Here is a 26,629-nt window from a genome sequence, read left to right as displayed (position 1 = left end):
GGAATTAACTTAGAGAGAATATGCAAGTTTGAATCTTTGGTTTCCATCTTCCGAAGTGCAGTTTTTTATCACAGATTTTGCTATAGCATTATATCACAGGCATTTTGCAGTAAAAGCTTGGGAGCTGTGCCTAGAGGCATAAGAAAAGTTGCTCTGGTATGTGATGTGGGTAATAATATGAAAGAGATGACCAAGGGAAGAAATTATATGAATAACTGTATTTAATAAGAGCTGTTTGCTATCCAGATTAACAAGAGAAACAGAAAATTAGTCTATAGACAAGTTGAAAAAACTACTCCCAGGAGAGTGCAAAGGTCTTTTCTAGTTCCTGTGTCTCCTGAACGATTAGTTCTGAACTGGGCAGGAAATATTCTTTGTATATGTAGTTGTAGCATTTAACAGTATACATATATATCAATACATATGTAAAAGGTTTTAAAGAAGTAAAAATGACCAGGCATTAAAGATAATTTAGAAGGCCAGATGGAGTACTGTAACTTCTCTTGGGTATTAGGTGATATCAAGTGATTCCTGCCTGAAGTGTATTTAAAGAAGGTAGGAATGAGCCTTGTTGTCAGATGGAGATGGAAATGATATTCCTTATATTTGTAATACAAGCCTTTTTCATTTTTATACCCAAAAGTCTAACTTTGAATCTTGACAAGTAATTCTCATGTCTATTTTAGTATTGAGCACGAAGAAGACGTAACCCACTACAGTGAATAGGGCACTTTCTGTGCCATGTGACTGTGGGCTGTGTAATGCACTCAGCTATGTGTGCTTTTTACATGAGAATATGTTAGAGGGTTAGGTGGTTTGGAAAGACAAATGACATAACTGTGTGGACAAGGAAACCAAAAGGAGTATATCTAAATAATAAATACTCATTTTCACATACAAACAGAATTAATTTAAAATACTGTTATGTGGCTGTAACAGAGTTACCCAGCAACATAGTGCTTCAGAAAGATCAGTATCATTTCTATAACTAAAGAAAGGAGACAGTTGGATTCAAGGTCTAATTAGTGACATATACTGATTTAAGCCATTGGAAATGGTTTAAAAAAAATACATTTACAAAAACTCAAAACCATTTTCTGTTTAGATTGCAGAGAAATGAAAATATGACCTGCCAATTAATTTGGAAAATTACTGTGGGAGAAGAAACCTGAAAGTATTATTATTTCAAAATAAAATATTTCTCTAAAGACTCAAAATGACAGTAGCTTCAGTTTTGAATCATATATTATCCCTGTCAATATAAGTTGATTCATCTGTAGACTCAGTATTAACAGGAATATTTCAAACAAAGATAAATACTTGGAAGAAAAAGCCTGCCTCTTAAAATGAGAAACACTATGTATTACATTTAGTTTGTCAAGGAAATTATGATAAATCATTCTTAGCTCAAAGCAGAAAAGTGTGATTAAGTGATCTGAACAACTAGCAGCAATATCCATCCTAATTACTTTCCCTGTGACTGCATAGTGTCTTCTGAAAGCATAACCTTGCGCATAGGAAAAGACAGATGTGATAAGCGACATTTTCAAGCTAGGACAGTAGACACCTAGGCAAACGGCCTAGCACTTGAAGGCTGCGTTGCACTTTTTGTGCATGTGTGTATGTTCTTACAGCACATGGTAAGGAAATATTTCTTTCATTCTGTCCTTAGATAAGTCAAGTTTGTTCCCAGAGGGGATGATTTTAGAAGAGTGTCCTACAGTTGCTGACAGCTATTGAAAAGATGTTGCTTTCTCTTCCCCTCTAACAGAACAACGGCAGAAAGGGACAGTGAGGGAATCAGTATCTTCATGTTTAAAATTGACGTTTGCCAAGCCAAATGATAGAGGCAGAGAGAGAGGATCTGTTTGTTTTCTTTAAAAACTTCAGAGGTAAACACTGTGGAGGTGGAAGGGCTACTTAGGATGATGAATGATACTGGCATAACAAAAAATGAGTATACAGTGCCCCCAAATAAATTTATGGTGGAAATTAAGAAGAACTATGAATGGAATGAGGCTCTGGAGCAGCCATCCACAGGAGCAGAGGTGACATGAGCACATTTGGTGTTAGGATGGAATTTATTATGCTCAGAGTTATTTGATGTGGTTGTCTGCAATAAGTGATTGGGTGACTGTGTTGTGTCTGATGTGCCTTGTCCCATCCTTCCAGAGTTTCCTTCTACCCAAAGAAAGCGGCTACCTTGGGAGGTGTAAGCCAGGAGACAGTGGCAATTTTTCAGCTAGTTTGAACTGAATGATCACTGCTGTGATGAGGCTTTGAGTTTAATCTAGTACGTGGTAGGTAAAGGATGACATAATTCAAGCATCAAAGGAGGCATGACTTTCATGACAAGTACTTGTTGACAGGTGTGTTAGTGTATCAGTCTTGAGAAGAAGATGACTTTCATCCTCCTAGATAAAAAATATCTCAAGATTATACAGCTAAGCATTGAATCCTTATCAAGTTTGCTGTCAGTAGTATATACAATTAAAAGCCAGAGATGCTTAGCAATTGAAGGATGCCACTGAAATCCTATAAATAAAAACTCATGTCTAAGAAGATTGAGACACATTTTACAGACACTGTTATAATGCTGGTTAGATGAGACCGCTATAGTAATCACTAGCTCCTATGAATCTTTCATTTTTTAGAGTTTGTGAATGTCTTTCTTGGTATTAAACCAGGTGTCTGATTTGCTTCCTATTTCTAGAATTTTATCTGCTATTAAGACAGTTACATCCCAATTCTGAGAAAGTTATAAGTTTGAAGATTTATTTTTCCCTGAGTACTTCTCTTTTTTTTTTTTTTTTTTTTTTTTTTCCCCCCCACAAAATGCAGTGAAAGTGTTTCCAGGTTTATAAATGTTGTAGTATTTTGACCAGTTACAGATATATTCATAATACGATTTCATAACTTTCTGTGAAATAATAGTGGGATACTTGAAGCAGATTAATTGAATTTACTGATGTATGGTTTCCTTAAACATTTATAGTGCTATGTCCTCTGATAGAGAGATATTGTGTACAGTAGGTAGGTAGGATAAAAGAGAGAAAAAACATCAGTTTAGAAAATATATGGATTTCAAAAATGCAAAAAGGGTGAAATGGAAAAGCTGTGGTATTTGGAAAGTCAGGATAGTATCGTGTTCTGTGATGTTTTGATGCCTTTCTATAAACAAAAGCTCTGTAATGTAGTTCTCAAAGGACCATTTTCAGGTGCTGCATTAAATATCACGGATGCCCCTGTTTGTCAAATACGTTTGCCAATAGGGAACAGGAAGCGATTTGAGTTTGAGGGAGGGCAAACATTCCCACCCTTTGTATATATATAACCTTAAATTGTTTAAATCACTCTCTCAGTCTCACTTCCTCACTCTTTTTTTACTTTGGGGAAAAATGTTCAGAAGAGGCTAAAGAGTAAGAAAACTGAGCAGAATTTTCTGTCTCTGATGACCATCTAAAGAAACTCCATGTGGAAACATAAAGCAAAACATTTCTGTAGCTGGGCAAAACTCCTGGCAGATTTATGAATGATATACAGTAACCTAATCTGGAGCTTTCTGTAGCCCCTGAAGTTTCCTGAGGTGCAAAGCACAGTTGGTCTGTTGTTTTTAATTAAAAATAAACTCATCTGAGCGGGCCTTTTATTTTTTTATTTTTTTTTTTTCCCTTTTGCTTTATTTTGTTTTAGCTCCTTTTAATGAGTTTAACTGACTTAGACAAGTAGATGTTTATTTGTTTGGCTGGATAAGCTTGTGATGCTTTGATTTCTAGTTTTACTACAAAGCTAGGAAATGAACCATGGGTCATTTGGAGTTCATTCCTCAGTGAATAATTCACTAGAAAAATGTTTGATGAGAAAAGAAGAGAGAAAATCACCAGAATTTTTACCAAATTTCTTCACAGTGTGATGGGCTCATCCCCTTCTAACCTACCACAGTGCACTCTTAAGGGGCGAACCAGTTTATAGAAGTGCAGGAAATGCAGAACTTTCTTCTGCTTGACACCCTGACACTACTCCCTGGTTTATCCTCCAGATAGATTTCTGTTTTATTTTTCATCAGTGATAACAAGGATGATAAATACCATTCACTAAAATTAGATTTTTAGAATTCAGCAGGTAGAGATAACTTGTGCTGCAGAGTTTTTAGAAGAATTATCTAAAGTATTTTCTTGTCCACAAATCTACTTCTGAATAGATCTAGGAAAACTTGGGAAGGTTTAACTGCCCAAAAGAAAGCTAGGCAAGTACTAATATTTTAAAAGAATGTCACCCAAGAACATGTAAACGGGTATCAGCACAGGCAAATAATGGGAAATCTTAACTCTTACAATGAATACAGCGTGTTTTCTTTCAAGTTTCCAAATATTACCCCTCATAAGTTTTTAACAAAAGATTCACCTAGATTGACTTGACACTGCTGTTAGAAAGTCCCTTTGCAGATGTCTGTCTTCAGTACCATGCGAGTTATTTTTTGGAAATATTTTCTTTTTTACCCGACTGTAGACATTTACAGAGAAGTTAGGCAATATTACATGCTTTATCTGGTAGAAACTAATTTCAAACACAAGGCCAGTATGATGAGCTTCTAAACTCGGGTTTGATTTTGCTGCTGAAGAGGGTGAAACTCCTTGCTATGGAGATACATGATGCAGGCTGAAATTTTCCAGGGTCTCAGAATGGGAGTGAACAAATTCAAAGAAGAAAATATTTGTAAGCTATTGGATACCAGGAGGCTATCCATGGGTGATGAAATATTTAAGCCATACCTTATGAAGGCTTGGAGAATATCACCACCTTTATACTGTTCTGTTTGCTGTTGGTCACTGTTAGAGACAGTGGATAGCACGCTAGACAGAGCTTTTGTCTAACCTAACCATTCTTACGTAGATCACTGTTGTAAGCTGTACTACGAGACAATTCATTCAGCATGCCTATTGTAGATTGGGTCCAGAGTGCTTAGAATTCACGACCAAAAGCAACTGCTTCTTTAGCTTAAGAGGAGTTCTTGGAGCGTCAAGTTCTGCATCGTTAGTTTGTATTGCCTTATGAGGTTCAAAAATTGCTTTGAAAAATTGGTTTCTGGATGGTTAGGTTTTCTTATGACCCCCATTTTGACTTCTAACCTTCAGATAAACAGTGTTGGGAGAACAAGAGTTAGCCCATTCAGAGCTGTCTGTGCAAATCAGGTATATATTCAGTAACGTTAAAATGGTGAAATAGTACTTTCTGTGCAGGCTTTCTGACAAAAAGCTGAACATTTGAAAGGGTGAAATTGCCAGCATATACAATGTCATTTCTGCTCAAAGTGTTTTCTGGGGAAAAAAAAAAAAAAATCCCAGGGAAGTCACTGATCTGTCTAAATGATTTGAGGAAGGCATTTTCCCCTTTAGCTCTGAGTCTTGTGAAATATTCTTGCTGCCTTTGAGTTGCAGTAGAATTAATGACTTGATCTTAGATTTACTATGATTTGTTTCCTGCCATGAGCTGCTAAATGTAAGCAATGCAAAAATCTCATAGTAACTAACACATTTATAAATGCAAGGGCACGTCCAGGAGATTTTTATTTGCAGACCAAAATCCCAGAATGTATAGATTCTGTCTTAGTTACTATTGTGAAGATGAGAAAAAAAAAAAAAACCCACACAAAACCCACCAGTGGACTCTATTAAAAAGATTGATACATGTCTGGGAGAGATCTTGACAATTGAGATTTCTCTCTGAAGGGTTGTTTAACATATGTATAGCAAAAGAAATGCAGGGGAAAGAAGCAAATTTTCTTATGAATTTTTGAAGTACTTTGCATCCAGCAAAATAACAAAATGGTTGAAACACAACCAGCGAGACAGCAAGACATTCACATTTTACAAAATTAGAATTCATGCCAGAAAACAAAAGCAAAAATATTTCCCAGGTATTTGAGCTATAGGTTGGCTACATGGCTGTGATAGTTGGGTATGGTCAAACAACTCCGGTCACTTCTCTTGTTGAATCACTGTCTGGGACAAGAAATTTTTGTTTTGAGCTTCCAAGCTGTTATGTTACAGTCCCTGTGTAATGCTCCAGTAAATGTCCTTTTGTCCTCAGTCTTCCCCTTAAGCTGAAGTGTACGTTACTGGATGAGACCAATGGCACTTTTCCTGTGGGCTATCTCTAATACTGCTTGGTGCATTGGAATCAGTTTTGTCTCTTAAAAAGCTTTGCGATATGTAGCATATTTACTGTTGATTTAAAGTTTTTAAAACACCAACTGCTTAGGTCAAATCCGCTTGTCATTTCTGAACACTGTTGTGACATGACACTACCTGGTAAGTTATTCCTCTTCCTCTCAGATATTTACAACTTTCAGGCAGGCTCTTATTTTATTCTTCCTTTGCTGTCGCTTAGCTGGGTCTTGAGTACTCACATACATTACATACTTACATATGCTAACATTCCTGATAGTGTTAGTGAAAGCCTGAGGTTGTCAGTAGCACAACAGAGCAAGCTAATGGTTAATGTTCCAGTGTAAACGTACTGATCTCCACTAATTTCATGTGTGTCTTTAAGTATCAACAATTTACCATTGACTTTTGGGTAAAGAGATGAGAGTCTGAAATTTATTCCACTTCTGATTCTGTTTTCTATGGCAGGAGCAAGTAACCAAAAACTTTACATTTATGGACACTTGTTTTCCCCTTTTTTTGTTTTATTTTTGTTTGGTAGTATCTAGTCTGTCTCTTATATAATTATTTTTGAGTTCTACTTATATTTTCACTCTCCTTTATCCAGATGTTTTTAACTTAAGAAGCATTTTTGGAGACTAAAAGTTGTGGCTTTTGGGGTTACAAGATAGAAAAGGGACTTGGTTCAAACGATTGTGATTATTATTTCTTTTTATTTTTTTTCCTCTCTTAATTGTGATTGCAGAACCTTCTACCTTTAACAATGTATTTCTCAGCAGCATAAATCACAGCTTTACAGTCCAAAACAGAACAGTTGTAACAGGCTGTGTTTATATTTGTTTACATATTTATTGCTCTGCTTTATTTGCCTAAAATGCTGTGACATAAAATAATACTTACCTGTAGTTGTGTCCTTCAGAATTTCAGTTCAGCTAACAAGTCACTTTTATGCATTGTACAGAGGTGCAATGTGAGACTCGTTGCCTTACAAACAGTAGCCGTGTTGGACGTATTTTCAATCAGAAGTGTCAGTTAAACATTTAGGCCCCCAAAGATCTCATCCTGTGTAGAAACAATGCCTTACAGGTTGGCCAATGTTCTCCAAAGTTCTGTAATGTCTTGGAAATATTATTGAAGAAATCACTGCAGATCCTTGAATAATATTGAAATTAATCACTTCCTGATGGGTTAAGCAGCAAGCAGATGATAAGATGTTGCAATACCTTGGCTTAGTAGTTGATGCCTGTAAATCTCTGGGGTTTGCTATGGAGGGCGGGTTGGTTAGTTGACTTGTGTCAATGTAGGTTAGCCAGCTGCATCTCTGACCTATCTCCTACCTGCCAGCTCATTTATGATCCATCCAGGAAGACGGAGACACCACTGAATAGATCTCTGCATGTTAGACTGATGTCAGTCTTGATTTCATCATTTAACAAAGTGGGTAGCCACCCTCTCAGAATATTTTCTTTCAAATACTCATCATTTGCTTCAGCTCGGCTGAGGAGGAGACAGTTTGACAGCCACCTTTATTTTGTGATGTTTGGTTTCAGCAGGGTTGGCTACAGACATTCTGAGAGATAAATGGCGGTAAAATGAAATGATGGCTCATCTAATAATATGTCTTTCATTTGTGATGTTTGGTTTCAGCAGGGTTGGCTACAGACATTCTGAGAGATAAATGGCGGTAAAATGAAATGAAATGATGGCTTTCATTTGTTCACCTTGGCCACCTGCCCAGCACAAATAGATGCTTTTTGTTCCCTAAATAAATTATGCTGATTCTAAGCTGCTCTGCAATTTGATACTTACAAGAGTTCTGTGTTTATTTGCTGGCACAGGCTGCTCTAAAGAATTCAGCCTTCTGTGTTTTGGCTTCCCTTGCACTCATTACCTTGAGAAGTAATTATGCAGATATCACACTGCATTAAATACAGGCAGGTTTTTATTTATTTATAAACATCTCAAAATTTAAATTTCAGGGCATGCAGCTGAAAAATGTCTGCACAGGGTGAGAGATGGTGCTGCCTCCCCACCCATTGCTGCAACTGAGCAGCAAGCAGTAGATAAGCGAAATTGTTCCATTCTTTGCCTTGCCTGCTTATTGAAAGGAGGAGTGTAGTAAATTGGGCTGTAGACATCCAGTCACCATGGGATTTGGCTGTGCTCACAATAGGCAGGCACTGAACTGTATGTAAAGAACTTAACACCATTTTTTTTCTCCCATGAAAATAAAGAAGCAATCCTGGAGAAAAAAAGGAAAGCGAGCTGAGATAGAGATGTTTGAAAGGTACTTTGTTTGAAAAGAAACATAGGCTTCCAGCAGCCCCAGAAAAATTAATAAAAATCTTAAAGCTTGCAGGGTTGGACTGATTCTGATCTCTTAGTGATACTGATAAAGTGTTGCCCTATTCAAGTGATCTGAGTCACTGTTTACATGAAATGGGAACCAGAGCTTTGCTTGGCTATTGCACAGAAATGTATACTGCAAATTGCAACTCTTAAGAACTGCTGGGTACAGAAGGCTGCTTTTATCAATGCATAGCCAGGGGGTGCAAAGGGATTTTATACAGTTGATCCGAATTGAGGTCTTATCCATCCACAGAGAAATATACTAAAAGGAATACCAGATAGGTGAGCTTCTGGGGAACTATAGACCATCAGCAAAACCTCCTTGAAATAGGTGTAAAATGTTGCTGTCTGGGGAAGGATGTAAAAAACCCTGAGTTTTGAAGGAATAGTTGTGCTTTAGTGTCTGGAGAGCTCAGATATTTAGATTTCTGTAAAAATCTGGCAGAAGTTTTAAATTGCAGGTGCTTTTCTTGTGTGATGATCAGGCCCCTTTTAAATGTTTCAAAGTCAGCTTCTCAAAATCAGACACTGCTATAATTGTTCAGTAGGTTTGAAAATGCAATCCTCTTTTAATAGCCTTTACTCCTGTCTAGAGACTTCATCAGAAGAAAAGTACTGTCAAGGAAAGACTGCACTGAGTCCTGGCAGGAACATACATATGAACTGAAGCATCACTAATAGCTCACTGGCTAGCACAAGATAGAAAACTAGGTGCCCTGAGAGTTCAGATTTTGACTTTGTTGACTTTTTTGTTCAGACTTTTTTTCTTACATTAGTGATCCGTAAAGTGGGTATAATGTTACCAACTTGCAGCAATGATGCAGAGCTAAACCAGAGCTTCAGAAATGAAAGGTGCAATGCAAAAAAACCTATATTAATAATCAATATACCTAAGTTTTATTGTTTGCCTTAAGGAAGGTAGCACGAGGTCCAAGATTTCATGGACAGTATTCATAACACATGATTTTTCATAAAGGGTTTTTTTTCTGTGCTGAAGGTAAAACAAAAAACATTCATAACACATGATTTTTCATAAAGGGTTCTTTTTCTGTGCTGAAGGTGAAACAAAAAACGTACAAATGCACAGAGGACTTTAAAAGAGCTAGTAAGGGTCCTGATCCTATTTCTATTCCCTCCTGATCTTCTCTATGTTCCCGTGTAAATGCCCTACTTGATAGGACTGGGGCAAAGGGAGATGTAAATGTGTTTAAATACGTACACGTATATGTTCAGGTGTATATGTGCAAGCATATATAGAGAGAGATGGGTATAAGTAACATGTATACATGTGTGTGTGGAAAAAATATTGACAGCTAGGTATGTATACCTGGTTGGTATGGCTGAAGTGAAAGAAAGGAACAGTGCAAGATCATCCCTGCACAGAGAAGGACATTAGTTATTACTCTTGACTATTTCAACACAGTAACTTCCTGTGGATCTAGTAACTCCTGTTCAGTGGATCAGAGCTGCTGTGACTTCTGATTTTACTTGCAGCTACTTTTAACAAACTGATAGGCTGCAACTCACATATGTGACCTTCACAACTGTTAAGTAACCATTATTAAGTAAGTGCATAAGGAGATAAAATTTTGTCTGCCCTCATCCTTGTGCTTGTCCTGCCTGTTGCTAGTGTCCTTCTATGTGTGTATGCACATTGTGCTTCAGCGGAGTGAGGCTGAGACCAAAAGTGAGTAGCTTATTCTGCACTTTGAAAATATACAAATTGTGATATAGGCTCCTGCAGCTCAGCTCTTTATGAACTGGTATTGAACAGTCTTATAGGGAATAGTAATTGGAATGTTAACTTACAATGCAAGTATGTCATTTGTTTCCTTTGAAGCTGCAAAGGTCCCTAAAGTATAGTGAATTTTATACTATACTTTTATGCATGTCATAGCATTTTCCTTAGGTCTTGATGCTACATTTAGAAAAAGAAAAGATAATGAAAAAACAGGGCTTCTTCATTATTGTTATTTGCCAGGAAGAAATAGTAAGTCTGAGGAGCTCACTGTTAGATCTCTGGCGGCTAACTTCAGTGGAAAATGGGATATTTCAGAAGAAAGCATACACATTTTTTTAGTTCTTCAAGAAAAAAAAAAAAAAGAATCACTGGTTTCATTCTTTGTCTATCTAGATGGTTCATGCACAGCACCCTGAATACTCTTCTGCTTCTCCCGCCTGTCTTTGATATTCCCATATTCATCTGAAGTGATTATCTGCAAGTAGAAAACAAGAATGTATTAAAGTGCAGAAGTACATCTATTTATTACTTTGGGGTTAGGCTTTAATTAGTGTCTGTTTTCAAAATAACTTACCACTTACAGATGTATTTTCAAAGCAGTGAAACTGTCTTATCTATGTCAAACTTCGTAAAGTCTAATACCTTTTTTCAAGGCAAAATGGAAATTGAGCTATTTAAAAAAAAGTATGCTGAATGCAAGCAATTGTCTGGTGGCAAACATGACAGTGACCAATATAATACATAGCCATTAGGTTCTAGCAGCTGGTCATTTTTTGCTTCAGATGTGATTTAGAAGCCCACATCCTATCTCCAAAATAATTTTCATAAATCTCCTTCCAGAGGTTTAATTGACAAGAGTATGATGAAAAATTAAAAAGCAACAAAACAATCATTAGAATTATCACTGTTTCTGTGGTTGACAGTCTCAAGAGACAAGTTAAAGAACACAAAGTCTACCAGAGTTTGTGGCACGCCACTGTGAACAGCTGCAGGCTGCTGCTGTCATTGAGAAGAGGGGGTGGGGAAGCGCCTCTCCCAAGCGTCGCAGTACTGGCAGGACTAGAGCAAGGATTGCAGGATTCCAGGATTTTCCCTTCCTCCTTTTCTAGCTGCATCCTTAGTGCTTCTCATTCCTCCTCCCATGGCAGATGCAGCCAAATCCTTTATCTCTGGGGCAACAAATTTTTGCCTACTCTGTTGAAAGTCTCAATGGAGGGCTGAATTTCATTCTTAGAAGATTCCTCGTCACTTGCCTTGTGGCACAGTTTTGCATGGTTTGCCAGATTTGTGTAATACAGCAGTTTGGTTTGCAAGGCAGCCTTCAGTTTCTGTCATTCATCCAGGACCTTCCACAACCTCAATGCATACTCAAAAATATCCCCTGTATTGTTCATTCCCTTACCCAGGGCAGTGCAGTGTAATTCCTTCAGCTGACTGTTAAGTTAGGATCCAGTTACCAAAGTCACAAACATGTTTTGCCAGTTTAGATGTTCAAGGGTAGCCTGCCTTCTTCCCAGTTGCTGCTCTAGAAGTGTATCTTCTAGGTCTGGTGTCACCTGTCAGCCCTGTGCAGGTACGTGAGATACCTTTGGGCACTTCCTATAGGAGCCTGTACTGAGTCAGCTGCACAGAACGCTTGGGCAGAGGTCATGCCGTCTCTAGCAGCTTCTGTGATCATGTAACAAGGATGCAGTGGTACTGCCGTGGTGTTTCACACACTGACAAATGGCTGAAATTGAGGAAGTTGTGTTTCAGCTCTAACAACAATCATGCTATAGGGCTAAGAAGAGAGAAGTTCCCTCACTCCCAAAAGTGCAGAGACTACAGTTTTCTGTTTTGTTTGTGAGGGCTGCATGCAGACTTGGGAAATCTGCTTGTAATGTTAGATAACACCCTATGGTTGAATAATCGCTTTTATGGGACTTGGTATTTCAGGGTATCAGTGGCATGGCATCAGCTTTAGTTCAAAGAATGAAATAGCTTCTGTCTAACAGAATTTTCTGTCACCTTCCTCCTCGTCATAGCTTCGTGCCTGGGCTCCTGTCACCTGTCGCAGTCATCGTGGTTACATTTCCTCACAGACTTAGTAACTGTTACACATGAAGAATGATAGTGCTCTGACTAAATCCGCTACTTGAAATCCAATGCTATATTTTCTTTAAAAAAACCCAAACTTCCAAGTTTTATGTGTAGTGTAACTGGTATCGTAAAATAGTCTGACATTATGCAATAGGTGCAGAGGTAGTTATTTTTTAAAAGAAGATTTATAGAAGTCTGTCATATATGCTGGGTTGTTTTCATTTGTTATGAAACTCTTTACTTTCATAAATTACAGCAGATGTTAAGTGAGTTTGTGTTTCTCTGGAATATGTCTGTGCTGCATGCAGAAAGAGCAGTTTTCAGAAGAAAAGTCAATATAGCATTCCAACGTGTTAGGTAAAAAAAAAAAAAAAGAAACTACTGTGCTCAGTGTTTTAAGTATAGGAAGTAGAGCAGTCCAGGAAGGCATTGTTTGCCATTAAAACTCACAAAGTGAGTGGGATGTCTGAATGCTGCTCCAAAGTTAAGACTTTTACTCTCTAAAAGTGACAAGGGACAAGAGGCCTGGAAAAGGACAGCGCTTGGTGCAAAGCTGATACAGGAAAAGGCTGTAAAATGCAGTTGGAACCAGAGAACAGCACCTACCCTTTTCATGGAAGCTATCTGCATTTTATGCCCTGTAGCTCCTCAATGCACCCTTTACTGAAAATTTATCAAGTAGAAAACAGGAATTAAGTATGTATTCTTTTCAGCAAGGCATGAAGAACTGAAGGTGACTTCAGCAAGAAAGTTGGGATGCCTGAAGGGTGTAAAAATGAATTCATTAAATTTCTTAACTTTTGACACCTTTTTGAATACTTTCCTACTCCCTTTAACTTTTGTCTTTGCAAAACCTTTTCCTTTTCTTCTAAAACCACAGTAAAGGAGACTCATGTCCAAGGGTGTTAAAGAATACTCTTAATTTTCTGTTTGTTTCCTCTCTTTTAATGATTGTTGCCTTGTTCTAGCATGAAAGCTTTTGGATCTGACTGTTCATACTCTTATTCTGTGGGTTCAGAGAGGTTAGTGCAAAGGCAGTCTCATTCCTGAAGTAATAAGAATTAGAATGACTTGTGTGATGTAATTACGAGAGAGCATCCCTGCTAGAAAAAATGAGAAACATTCTACATAAGTTGAGCAGTTGCAAATTGAGCTACAAAGAATGATGTATGGAAAAAAATCCAGTGTAACTCTTATATCACTTACCTAGATAAGTGAATAGCAATATATTCCATGCAAGCAGGCTTCATCACAAATACATGGGGTAAAAACAATTGTGGAGGCAAGAAAGTTAAGGCAACTCTATGAAGTATAGGAAGAATCTACAATACCTTACAGATCTCACTCCATTCTCCTTGACCACTTGCATTGACAGCACGGACTTTAAAAAGATATTCTGTGTTTGGATCCAGATTACCTGTCTCAAGGTTCTGCTGCTGTATGTTGCTCAGCTGGCTGGCTAGTTGTGTCTGGACGATGTTATCAGGGCCAATGCCAGCAACTTCATAAAACTCTACCTCAAAGAAAGCCACGTCTTCTGTGGGACAAGTCCAGTAAATCTGTGAAGAGAAAAAAATCGGTAATACACAATTAAGTAAGGTTTATTTTTGCTCATTTTAATTTTTGCTTTTTTGGAAGGCTCCTGTTTGTCAGATTTTAATTTTGAAATGCCAATGCAGCTGAAACTCCACCCATAGCATGAAATATATGTGGAAGATATGCAGTTTGTGGTCTTACTTGGAAAATGCTAAGCTTTCTCCTGGGAATTTCATTATACCCTCTTCCAACACACTCAAAGCAATGCAGGCTGACAGCAGTCAGCACTTTGCAACATACACTTGGGATCTTATGCAACTGGTATCCTGATCTTGTTAGCATCTATGAAATGTATGATGAGGAAAACTACACACATATGATGTCGTCACATTGAAGGCCAAGACCAGGATAGAATTTTTTGTCTGACTTACAGATATTTAAATACAAACATGGTACGTCCATTTCTTTCTGCATTGGACCTTTCCATGGAACATATTTATATCACATATGTAACAATCATAGAATCATAGAATGGTTTGGGTTGGAACGGAACTTAAAGATCATCTAGTTCCAACGCCCCTGCCATGGGCAGGGACACTTTCCACTAGATCAGGTTGCTCAAAGACTCATTCAACTTGGCCTTGATATAACAACCCTATTGACTACAGTAGGAATGTGATATGATTCAATTTATACTTCAGTTTATCTCAAAAGGTGCATTTGAAATGTGTTGTCTCATAAAGTATTTGAACTGATATTGTAGTCTTCTTTACTCAAACTCATATAGGTTCAGACTCTATAACAGTCTGAAAATATAATGGTCTTGTATATATTCAGAATTTATCAGTGTCTTACTTTGGCACATTTTGAGTAAACAGCTGTCTGGTATATAACAACAGGTCCTGGGACTGGGACTGATTCATTGTCTGTAGGTTCTGGACTTGAAAACTTAACAATGTGATGTTTTCTTTCTTTTCTTGGAGTTTCACAGACCGTATCCTGGTATGCACACGCTTCATTACTCTGTGTAGAATGATGGGGAGGTGTAGAGTGTGGTCTTCTGACAGCGTCTTTAGGCAGCACACCTAAATCAAACAAAGATGAGCTTTGGAACAATGTTGCTTGCTTGGATTTGTGAGTACTTGAAACACGCCTTGGAACCATTATGTCTGGATTAAGAGAAGAGGGATAATTTTCTGCCTCACTTTCTGACTGCTTTATTCCACTAAGGGATGGGACAAGTCCCTGTAAAATGGAGAAAAGTTCATCAAAGTTGAGTTGAAGTTTTCTTAAGGGATCATCTCTTAGGCATGGACTAGGTTGGAAAATGGAAGGAACTGCATTTTCTATTTCTTTCACTAAGCAGTGTGCCAATTGCAGAAACACAAGCTGGCTTTCCTCCTTAAGAGCCTCTTTGGAGTACTGAATAAGTCCATCCATATATGATAGCTGACAGGATGTATAGTTTATGTATTCTGAAATTTCTTTCTGTTTTTTAAGTTCAATGTTTTCAAGCAACTCTACCATCTCCTCTTCTTGTTCATGAAGAACCATACGTAATTTTAAGAATCCATTTCTGATCTCCTTCCTTTTGGTGTCCTTATAGGTCTTGAAATTATTTTTTAACAGGATAACTTCCATTAGATCATTATCAACTCCTTGGCGTACTGTAAAAAAAAAAAATCAGGTCAGTAGTTCCAAATTCATATTAAACTGTAGTGGTTACAAGAGACAGAATGCTATATTGTAGTTTAAAAAAAATTCAGATTTGGTAGAATGTGGGACAAGAATAAGTTTTCTGGCATTTTTCACTCATCTCTGCTGCTGGTAAGCCATGAGGGAAGTTATTTGGGTTAAAATGTTCACATTTGGGTGTATAAAATTTGGAGTTAATTGCTACTTCATTATTATTTCCTCACTTACTCAAACTTATCTCCCCCAAAATGGGCTTGATAATTTTTACTTCATTATATGGGAAATCCTGACGTTTAGTATATTGTAGCTCTGTATTATCTTTGAAAATTCACTATGCCATTATGAAGTTACAGTAGTGGCAGCAAATGCGCCTGCATAGCCCACATTATGTCCATGGCTGACAGTACATTCCTCTGATGGCCATTATGTGAAGGTGTGATTACCAGATTAACACTAAAAATTGTGACCTGTGAAGAAAAAGAATCAAAAATACCAAAGGTTGATAGTAAATTCCAGTGGCATTCAGCTAACATCAGGAAAAAATGTCACATTACAAAATCTTGGCTGCATCACTTATATTCTCAAACTTAAGTCTGCTTCAAAATTGAGAATTTTGTGCTTAATTTTGAAACAAAATTGAGAATTCCAGCTGTTTCTCACTGTGCATGGTTCACTTTTACCTTTCTGAATGTTACTTTCCATGCAACTTTGTTATGTCCCTGACATTTGTGAAGTTATATGCAAAGATCAAAAATTAAAAGAAATTAATAAAATCCTAGTCTGTGTTCAGCCCCCTAGTTACTATTGAGCAAGTCTTTGTTAAAATGAGTGACATTGCTGTGTTACCTCAGAAAAACGTGACCACTTTGGCTCTTAGTTAGCATATGCATGAGCATAAAACTCACTGAGGAGGGACAATTAATAACTTGCCTGTGGGGGAAGAAGCAGTTCCCCTTCAAGCATACATTTCTGATTAAAAAATATTATGCTATTCTGCAGATGTCATTGGTGTTTATTCCACGCTAGGTCCTGCAGTATGAAATGAAGATGCCCCTCCCTAGACGCACATTTCTGTTCCCAACTCACCTACAGATCCTTCATTCTCTAATAGTTGAGTCTGGCTCATGATGCCACAATTATGGGCTTGTTCTTTTTGTGTTTCTACAGTGGGAACACACCTTTCTGACTCTTGTGCTGTGCGGGGGATTAATATAGCTTGTCAACCGTAAGTTCAAGTTTCTTTTCCGAGGAGGCATGGGGAAGCGTGAGAAGCAGCAGAAATACAAACCTTTTCTAAATTTTGCAATTGTATCAAAGAGGGAAGCAGCCTCTCTTGAACACGTAGCTGCCAAGGGGACAGTCTCATGGTCATTGTGCAGTGAGTTCTTGCAGAACCCACAGATGAGTTCGTGGTCATCCAGACAGTATTCAGAGAGGTCTGTGTTTCTGTGCAGTAAGCAGTGCCACTGTTCATGATCTTCTTGATGTGCTTTGGTGAAAATGTGGTCTTGAGCACCAGACTTGCTATGATTTAAGTGCAGACATTCGTTACAATAATTGATTCCACATGTTCTACATCTTTTGGTTGCCACTCTTCTGTCCGTACAAGCTTCACAGTAGACTGGTCTTTCACTGTGGTCAAATCTCCACCTTAGAAAGCCATGTCTGCGCATGTAATTCTTGGCTGGTTTTGCTCTCAGGTAATTGTTCCTCAGCTGAATTTTGTTTGTGTAGGGGAGGCAATGTGCTTTGCTACACACTGGGCATACGATGATGTAAAAGTTTTCAGTTACTTCAGCTTTGGTCTTGCTTTTCGTTATACACCTCTCACAAATGCAGTGATTGCACGGCAGCATAAATGGTTGGAGAAACAGTTGGTTACACAGTGGACAGGCAAGCAGGTCATGGAAAGGATGGCTGGAGACATTCCTTTCTGGTGTAATGACAGAGGCATTATTCCTAGTTCTAAATCTTGACATCTTTTGACCTAAATAAAATTGAAAAACAAAACAACCTCAAGAACTCAAACAAAAATATCTGATATTAGGGTACCATTTAAGACACAAAATTATAAGCAGTTCTGCTTAGCATACCAGCCATCCTTTTATTCTGAGTGGATATTTTATTTAAACAATTGGGTTATCACTATCAAGAATCCATTTTCTTTCCTTTTCATAATTATTTCACTATATGTTGAATACTGTTGCCAACAATAACAATAAACAGACATTTCAATTGTAGGTCTGTATGAATTTGGCATTATTACTGCTGGACAAATAGAAAGAAGAATACAGTTTGATTTAATACAAAGTGAAATGTATTTGGTCTCCTCTTGTTTGATTATTTTTCAAAATGGAAACAATAACTAGAGTGAACAAAAGCATTTTGTGCAATTTAAATGAAACCCATTATTTTGTTTCAGAGGGTGTTAAATGTTTTACTTTACGACAACTTTGGAAATATTTTTAGAATATTTTCTTTTTAATGAAAATTTAAGACAGTAAATGTCAAAATGTTTTTCTTGCATATTCAGGATGGAATATTTCCTCAAGAAAGCAGCACAACTAAGCGTTTCACCATTTCCAAAAAAGTATTGAAAACACTTCTGCTAAACATAATAACACACATTTATGTATGAGCATCTTAATTTTTAGTCATTTAAGAAATAATTCACTTCTTTTCCCACTGAGTGCAAATGTGTTTCTTGCCCTTCCTTAAGCTGGTCACTCTCCTATAAATGCAATATCAGACGTATTATTTCAGTTATTGTTTAGTTACTTTGTATTAGGCACCTTTTGCTCTCATTTAGCTGATTTATTCAAAATTTATATAGCATTTTTTTACTTATAGATAAATTTAAATAAAAATGAAATTTCTGTAAAGAACACATGGGCTTCTTAATATTGCACAATTAATTTAGTGCTTATATGTAAGCAGTTGGACTCAGTAATCTTGAAGGTCTTTTCCAACCTAAATGATCCTGTGATTCTATGATTCTAAAAAAGGAATTCTACCCTCTAAGTGTTATCTGCAACTGTTATCTGAAACAGCTTATTCTCTTACTTGAAACTGTAAAGGACAGCGATAGCTATATGGTGCATATTCAAGAATACTGACTTTTAATGCTGGCTTCTGTACTGTAGGTAACTAATTTTTTCCAAAATTTAGCAATCCAACTTGTGTTAATGGGTCAATATCTAATTGGGAGTTACTAAGATAGGTCTTGACATAGTTTATTATAACAGGTCCTTTGAGCCTATTTTCTCAAAATCTGTTCTGCTTAGAGAAATTTTAATTCACTGATCCAAAGCCCTACAGACCATAATGTGTCATTATGTGTAACCATTTACATGATGGGCCATAATAGGTTCTTTGGAATGGTTATAGCTTGTATCAATTGGATTTCCATGCATAAGTACCCATGTGCTGAACAGCTTTCTGTAGCATGAGCTGGACCTTTAATGGATGTTATTTATTCCATTTGTCTTCCAGTTTAATCAACGGTAATAGTTTTTTATTGTGCATATTTAATTTTGCAATATTGAAAGGCCTTTGAACTTGATCATTAGGAAAAAATAATGTATCTTGTGATGCTTGTCTGCTTTTCTTTTGCAAAACATTCATGAATACATGTGCAGGTGTTTTGAGGAGAGGTGGGGGAGTAAGGAAAGAAACAAAAAGTATGTCTTGTGTGCCACGTACCTAGTTTTGAGGAGAGGTGGGGGAGTAAGGAAAAAAACAAAAAGTATGTCTTGTGTGCCATGTACCTGGACACTCATTTCTATTTTGACATAATACAGAGGCTAATAGCAACTTGTGCATGTGTCATTCTCAGCAACAGATTTATTTTTCTTGGATTCCCTGTAAATTGTGTTTTTCAACTGAGTCTTGGCCAAGTTTGTCTTCTGCCCCATATAATTTTCATAACTTATTTCCTGCTATCTTTAGTGCTCCGGTTTTTGCTTTATCAAAACTACCTTCATTGACAGCCTCATTCCTGGGTGGCTCCCAGTATAAGTGACCCTCTCTGTAATCCCTTGTAGGCATTCAGCCAGTTCTAAGATGGTCCAACTTCATTAATGTTTATTCTCTAGCAAGTATTGAAAGATCAGATCAAACTAGCTGTGGTCCAACTTCATTAATGTTTATTCTCTAGTGAGTATTGAAAGATCAGATCAAACTAGCTGGCAGAGAAACTGAATTAGATGCAATAGCTGCAACCAAACTGCCAGACTTTTAATAGTGTTTGCAAACATATTCCCTGATGCCTCTGTTGTGCTTTGATCTGATTGCCATTTTCGTCGTAGTGCTCATGATAGCCAGGCTGTGATGTGGTTGACTTCACCTAGAAATAAGCTTGACCCTGCAAGGTGCTGAGGAAAAAAAAAAAAAACAAAACATGTGAAAGAAAAGCACAGTGCAGTGAGGACACAAGTTCAGTCGAAATTTCTTCTACTTGGCAATTTATCCTGTTCTGTTCTGTTTTGCAACATAAGCTAGGATTGCTGTCGTCGTCTCCTTTCTTCCCCCTTTTGCTTTACTTGCAGATGCTTCACTGATAATTCATTTACTGGTATTTCTAACACAACTTTGAGATTGTACAGTGATTAGTAACGTGCAGAAAGAAGCTTGAAAGACTATATGCTATCAGTGGCTTAGCCCTTGACTAGTGTATGTAGTAACACCACCTAAATCATGCATTTATTACTTATAAAAATATTTTTTTCTTTACGTATTTGCAAGGGCCATGATGACATGCTCAAATTAGAGAGACAGAAACTAATGAAAATAATTCACAATGTTTCTCCGTATTCTGTACTCCTAACACAGCAAAGTAATACCTGACTCCATTGCTCTTTTCTATGTCTGCTAATGGTATCAAAGATTTCTTTTACCATGTTGATTCTGTCAGCAGAAACCAGCAAAAAAACTTCTGTTGCCTTCAAGTGCTCCTAGAGGTGTAAGATAAACTTGTGAGCCAGGAGAGAAGGAAGAGGAAGTGCTATTGCCCTTAGGATGGGGAAGGAATGATCCTTCCTATAAAGCAATATAGTCGAGCAGGACTCAATGTCTAAAGCATACAGCAGTTCATTCAAGAGATTGCAGTGATTTTAAGAGATTAACTGACTGTAGCAATAGGAATATCTGGTTTGGGGGTAAGGCGTAGAATGGAATTTGAGAAGCCTGACGTGGTACAACCCAAAATTGATGCATTCACAAGTGAGAGCTGCTTCTGAAAACATTATTTCTAGCTAGCTGTGGCTTGTCAACAGCAACTAGTAAGAGAAGGGAAAAAAATATTTCTGTCCTTTCTTCAAAAGGAAAAATCTCTGGTTTTAGCTCTTTGTTTTCACCATCACTTAAAAACAAGTTAGAGGGCAATTTCCTAGTGATGGGAATACTGAGGAAATAGTAGTGTTCACAGTATTCATTTTTTCTCATTTTCATGAGCTTTGTTGTTCCTCTTTCATTCAGCCCTTCACTTGTAGCCAAATGACTTCCCTTGACTTATGTTTCAAGTAGCAGAAATATTTTGATGGCTTCTACCAAAAAAAGGCAGAGTTCATATTCAGATCTCCACAGTTGCTTTCCACCTCTTCTGAGGAGAAAGTTTGAGATGGCTTAGGTGCTATGGAGGCAAACTGGAGAGAGCAGCTGGAACAGAGGGGGTGATGGTTTTCTGTCAAGATTAACAGCTGGTAAAACAAAAGAGCAACAAACACATGGTAAGCTTAAGCCTTCTTCATTGCTCTAAAGCTGTGTAAGAAGTATATTACACTGGGCTCCATATGTCCATGGATAAAGAAATCAAGGAAAAATTATAATAAATTTTCTATTACTACTTTTTGCTTATAGATACAAGAGAGTATAATTGGATTTAATTATCTCGTCACTCCATTGACTAGGTAATACTAATGTATGTTTTGTAGTCATTCAAACTCTTTTTGACTTCATAAGTATTTCTAAATATTATACATTACAAAAATTACAACTGCTAATGTTTGTCTGAGAATGAGAAATATTGTGTTTGGGGAGTATATTTTTTGAGCCAGAAGGAAAACTTATAGCAGACAATGCCAAAGGAAAGGACTCATTAATGACATTTTGTGTACTTCTTCATTAAAAAATTAAACTGAGATCATGTAGTAACACAATTAGCATCAGAAATATACAGCTTAAGAACTGTCTAGAATTAGGAGAAAAAAAAAAAGAGAGAAAGCTATATCACACTTAAATAAATCAAATATTTTCAAAGTATCAGCATCTAATAAAATTCACCCAAGGAATATAGAGAAATATCTGAAATATTCAGAGCGGTTTTAGGAGTTCTTTTTTGAGAACACATGAAAGATGTTGGAAAAGATACTGGACTAGATGAAATCTAAGATTACAAAATTTAGAAGAAAATCGCACTAATTTAATTTTGGATGAGACGCATTTCCCACAGAACGAGGGCATTCTAGTGCTTGCACGCCAGAGAAAGCACAGCATTTCATGACCCCTTCCACAAATCTCAAAGGTGTTAAGTGAATTGCTACAAAATGCTTTAGAGGGTCTCTTTGTCATATATTAAGAAACTACAACAGTACACTCTTACTGTGGGTCTGCATGCACTGTCTTTAACAACCTATTTCTTATTCCTGCCATGTGAAGTGTTCTTATGTATATTACTGTCACATTGAGAGACTTGTCATTTTTTGGAACAATTGAAAGTTTGGGCATTTTAGAGAAATGGTTGGAAATACTAGGTATGTATTTCCTGTCGCTGACTGATTCCACTCTAGCCCTCCTGTGCTTTGTTCTCATCCTGGTGGCTGCATGCATTTCCTACGCCTGATGTGTTTTTGTTGCTGGTTTGGCTGTCTCAGTTCCCCTCGCACCCCCTGTCTGCGTGCTTTTTCCTTAGACTCTGACGGTTTGAGCTTGATTGTTCCCTAGCAAGGGCATTCATCTCCTTAAGCTGAGGTGTGTCTGTGCTGCTACTGAGACTACAGAAGACAAATATTTTAGCTTGAGCACTTCAGCTAAAGCAGTGCTATTCAGAACAAAGGTAGCAGCTGCAAACCAAGACATTTAAAATTTAAGGCCATACTAAGTTAAAGGGTGTTGGACTGCATGTTAAACAACTGCAGTTACAAACCAGCCAAACTTCGAGTTTATTAAAAAAATAAAAATCCTTTTCTACTATGAAATTGTAAATGAATAGTACCAAGCTTGCTAATGACAGATGTTTGTACTGGTCTGTAGTGATTATGTCAGTTTGTGATAAGGCACTCGCCCTCCTCCTTCAGGCTGCTCTGTTGGTGTATCTGCTTTCCTGACCATAGCACCTACCTTCAGCTTTGCTTTCATTCTTTTTTCCTTCTGTTGGTTCTCTGCTGGACATCCTGACTCCTCTCCCAATTAGCCTGGCGTTAAGCAGTAACTGGCTTATTAAGAGGTCCAGCTGAGCAGTGAAATATGTGTTAATAACTTGGCTCTGCTTAAAAGGGAAAAATGATAAAAAAAATTCACTCTATCACTTACACTGCCTAGAGGAAGAAGGGAAAATACAAATTAGGTGTGCAGAGGTGAGAGAAAAGGCTGGGTGTATTTATGCAGTGGAGAGCATAGGGAGTTAAAGCTGTGGTAAGCAGGAGTTCCCTGCAATCAAGGAAGGAGTGAAGTTTCTCCTTCACTCCAGAAGTTTCTTCTTCTCACCAGCTGAGAAGGTTTATAATAAGTGTAAAAGAAAAATAAAATAAGTGCTTTTTAGAAGAACTTGTGAAGAAGAAAAGAAGGTCTCCTGGCATGGAAAACAACAAGTGTAAGCACTTCATCTTTAATTGAAATCTAAGGACGGTGCTTGCTGCTTATATACCCCTGCAGAGAGGATGGGCAATATGCCTGCCTGCATGCACTGCAGAAGTGAAAAAGCTTCTTGAGCAAAGTTGTGTGCTGTGTGTCTAAGCTTGCACTCGAATTAGCACTGGAACTATTGTGTCACGGACTTTTAATGTTCAGTTGTACTTTCAGGTTTGCAACTCTTTGCTTTTTGCTCTTCTTTATGCCCCCATGCTTGCTGTAACATGCTTGCCTCTTGTGGTGGCTTGAGCCTGGCTGGACACCAGGTGCCCACCAAAGCCTGTCTATCACTCCTCTCCTCAGCTGGACAGGTGAGAGAAAATATAGTGAAAGGCTCGTGGGTCGAGGTAAGGACAGGGAGGGGTCACTCACCAATTACCATTATGGGTAAAACAGACTCGACTTGAGGAAATTAATTTAATTTATTACCAATCAAATCAGAGTAAGGTAATGAGAAATAAAACCAAATCTTAAAACACCTTTCCCCCACCCCTCCCTTCTTCCCAGGCTTAACTTGACTTCTGATATCCTCCCTGCCTCAGTGATGCAGGAGGATGAGGAATGGGGGTTGTGGTCAGTTCATTAAGCATTTTTGCTGCTCCTTCCTCCTCAGGGCAAGGGCTCCCCACACCCTTCCCCTGCTCCAGCGTGGGGTTCCCTCCCGCAGGAGACAGTCCTCCATGAACTTCTCCAATGTGAGTCCTTCCCACGGGCTGCAGTTCTTTGCTACCTGCTCCAGTGTGGGTACCCCATGAGGTCACAAGTCCTGCCAGCAAACCTGCTCCAGTGTGGGGTCCGCAGGTCCCTCCATGACCCTGCTCCAGCTCTGGCTTCCAGTGCTGTCACAGCACCCTTTAGGTGCATCCCCCTGCTCCAGTGTGGGGCCCTCCCCGAGGTGCAGGTGGAGATCTGTTCTACCGTTACCCTCCATGGCTGCAGGGGCACAACTGCCTCACCAGGGGCTGCACCAGGGGCTGCAGGGGAATCTCTGCTCTGGTGCCTGGAGCACCTCCTGCCCCTCCTTCTGCACTGACCTTGGTGTCTGCAGAGTTGTTTCTTCCACATCTCACTCCTCTCTCAGGTTGCTGCTGCCTCACAGATTTTTTTTCCACCTTCTTAATTATTATGTTATCCTAGAGGTGCTACCACCATCGCCGACTGGCTCAGCCTGGAGCCATCCATCTTGGAGCTGGCTGGCATTGGCTCTATCAGACATGGGAGAAGCTTCTGGCAGCTTCTCACAGAAGCCACCTCTGTAGCCCCTCCTATCAAAACCTTACCACAATAAACCCAGTAAACCTCTTCTATGAGAGTATTGGAGAGAAGTTTGTGTAATTGCATGAGGCTCATTTCTACCAGTTTTCTCCTCAGTAGTAAGGTTAACGATGCACAAGTCTGATGAATAGTATTTCTCACTGGAAATCCCACTTTTTATAGTGTAACAGACTGTTCCTTATCCTGTTTTTTTCTGTTCACAATTTAAGTTTGGGATATTTCTCTGTCTAGTGTTTTGGAAATGCATAGGACCGCCTTACACGTCCTGTGTCCTACTCTACATAGCACAACAGAAGAGAAGGAAGTTTTCTATTGATGGTTTTCCATTCAATTGTTTAGCAGGGATTTAGAGAGTGAATGCTTCTGCCTAAGTGCTTAGGTTGCTATACCAACGATTTATTTTTTTTTTCCCTGAAGTATTTTTACTATTGTATTACAGTAGGGGATCTAAATGCATCAGTGCTGTTGTAAGTGAAAAATGATGCAGCATTTACAACCATTGGGCTTACAGTTAGAGGTGATTATAATGGAATTAACTTAATTTGCCGTTTCGTTGTTGGCTGCAGAAAATGCTGTGTAATTACTAGCTAGTGTGCTCCATGTCTGCCTCAATACCTGATCCAAAGACATTGCAGACCTTTCAGTTTAGTGGTGGTTGCTGTTGATTCTTGGGGATTTTATCCTGTACCTCTTTCAAATAGAAGGATAATGTCATTCATGCTGTAGCAGGATAGTCTAGCATCAAGAAATAAAAACTTCCACCTGCTGGCACATTCTAGGGACTATTTTACCAGAGCAAAATGGTGCTTTAAGACATAGCAATGCTCACCAGGTTCACAGTCTGGGATCTAAAAGCTGAATTTCCATCTCTTGGAAAATACTCAGAAGTACATATAAAAAAATTGAGCGTGTTTTCTGAAAGACTTTTTACTAATGTACCCACAGTACTTGACGTGAATAAATGTGGTACACTTTCCATTTAAGAAACTTTATAGAATGAATTCTCTTTTCTTCAAATTAATTTATAAGAATTTGCCGAAAGGCTTGCATGGTGAACTTCAGTTTATACTATTTCTACAAGCAGTTCACTTGCAGCAGGCACTACTTGTGGGAGTACATAATGAGTCACTTAAGTCAGCTTTTTTTCCTCCTTTCTTCTGTCTGAACAATAAAACTTTCCAAGTAGGAAAATTAATTTGCAATTTTCTAAATAAATAAAAGTGATCGGTAGCATACAGTCTGGCTTACAGAGGAATCCGTTCTGATACAAGAGGAGGTATTTCCAAACCAGCAGGCAAACCACAGAAGCTCTACTTAATGATAATAGCAGTATGTAAAAGAAATTTCTATTTGGCTCTGCATTTGGTTCTTGCATTTGAAGACTCTTCATGACAGTTTTTCTGATTGCCTCCATCTTCTCACTGAAATACCAATGCAAAAAGATACGGCTTCTTAAATGTGTTGACTTATTGAGATTATGACAATGAGATGAATTTGGGTTTTACTTTATTTCAGTACTGTCTACACCATTTTACTGTGAGAGTAGCCTGCTCCAAAGCATGATTATGACACTGAGATGGAAGAACTGACAGAGTAAAACATGTAACAGGATGAAAACCTTCTTAGGTTAAAAATAACTGTATCAAACAGAGAGATTAAGCTGTTATAAAGCTTTGGGAGTAGAAATAAGTGTAGAGTTGAGGCATTTAAATAAAGTATACTGTAAATAACAGCTGCACTATAAATGAATAAAATATTAAATAATGGTCAGTGATTCATCTGTCCTCTTATGGTTCGCTGCTCAGTAGTTCAAAGTGAGCAATGGAAAAACAAATTGCAGTTTGATCGATGGCCCTCAGCAAGCAACTTTACCTTGCTGTGCTATAGATTGGATGTATAACTTTCTTTTAGGGTATTGGTTGCAAGGCTTAATTTTTAATAC

The 26,629-nt window shown here is 38.0% G+C and overlaps 1 protein-coding gene across 1 annotated transcript; it reads right to left on the bottom strand.

The window, feature by feature from the left end:
* Nucleotides 1-10,642: 10,642 nt before the first annotated feature.
* On the bottom strand, nucleotides 10,643-22,954 carry TRIM42 (tripartite motif containing 42). Its single transcript, XM_010073352.1, has 5 exons — nucleotides 22,903-22,954; nucleotides 16,856-17,554; nucleotides 14,728-15,539; nucleotides 13,668-13,895; nucleotides 10,643-10,732 (listed from the first exon to the last, which is right to left on the bottom strand). Exons 1-5 carry the CDS (start codon nucleotides 22,952-22,954, stop codon nucleotides 10,643-10,645), a joined length of 1,881 nt encoding a protein of 626 aa, XP_010071654.1.
* Between the last annotated feature and the right edge of the window lie 3,675 nt (nucleotides 22,955-26,629).

This window comes from Pterocles gutturalis, unplaced genomic scaffold (assembly GCF_000699245.1).
Source record: "Pterocles gutturalis isolate BGI_N339 unplaced genomic scaffold, ASM69924v1 scaffold12752, whole genome shotgun sequence".
NCBI classification, from domain to species: Eukaryota; Metazoa; Chordata; class Aves; order Pterocliformes; family Pteroclidae; genus Pterocles; species Pterocles gutturalis.
Note: the sequence above shows the minus strand (reverse complement) of the source record. Positions and strands in the feature narration are given on the sequence as shown.

Excerpts from the sequence above, each read along its gene's own strand:
- TRIM42 (XM_010073352.1), bottom strand. The coding sequence starts at position 22,954 with ATGTCCAGCAGAGAACCAACAGAAGGAAAAAAGAATGAAAGCAAAGCT. Across the intron at positions 15,540-16,855 it reads AATTGCAAAATTTAGAAAAG|TACGCCAAGGAGTTGATAAT; the intron begins GTTTGTATTTCT and ends TTTTTTTTACAG. Across the intron at positions 13,896-14,727 it reads TTTACTCAAAATGTGCCAAA|ATTTACTGGACTTGTCCCAC; the intron begins GTAAGACACTGA and ends TTCTCTTCACAG.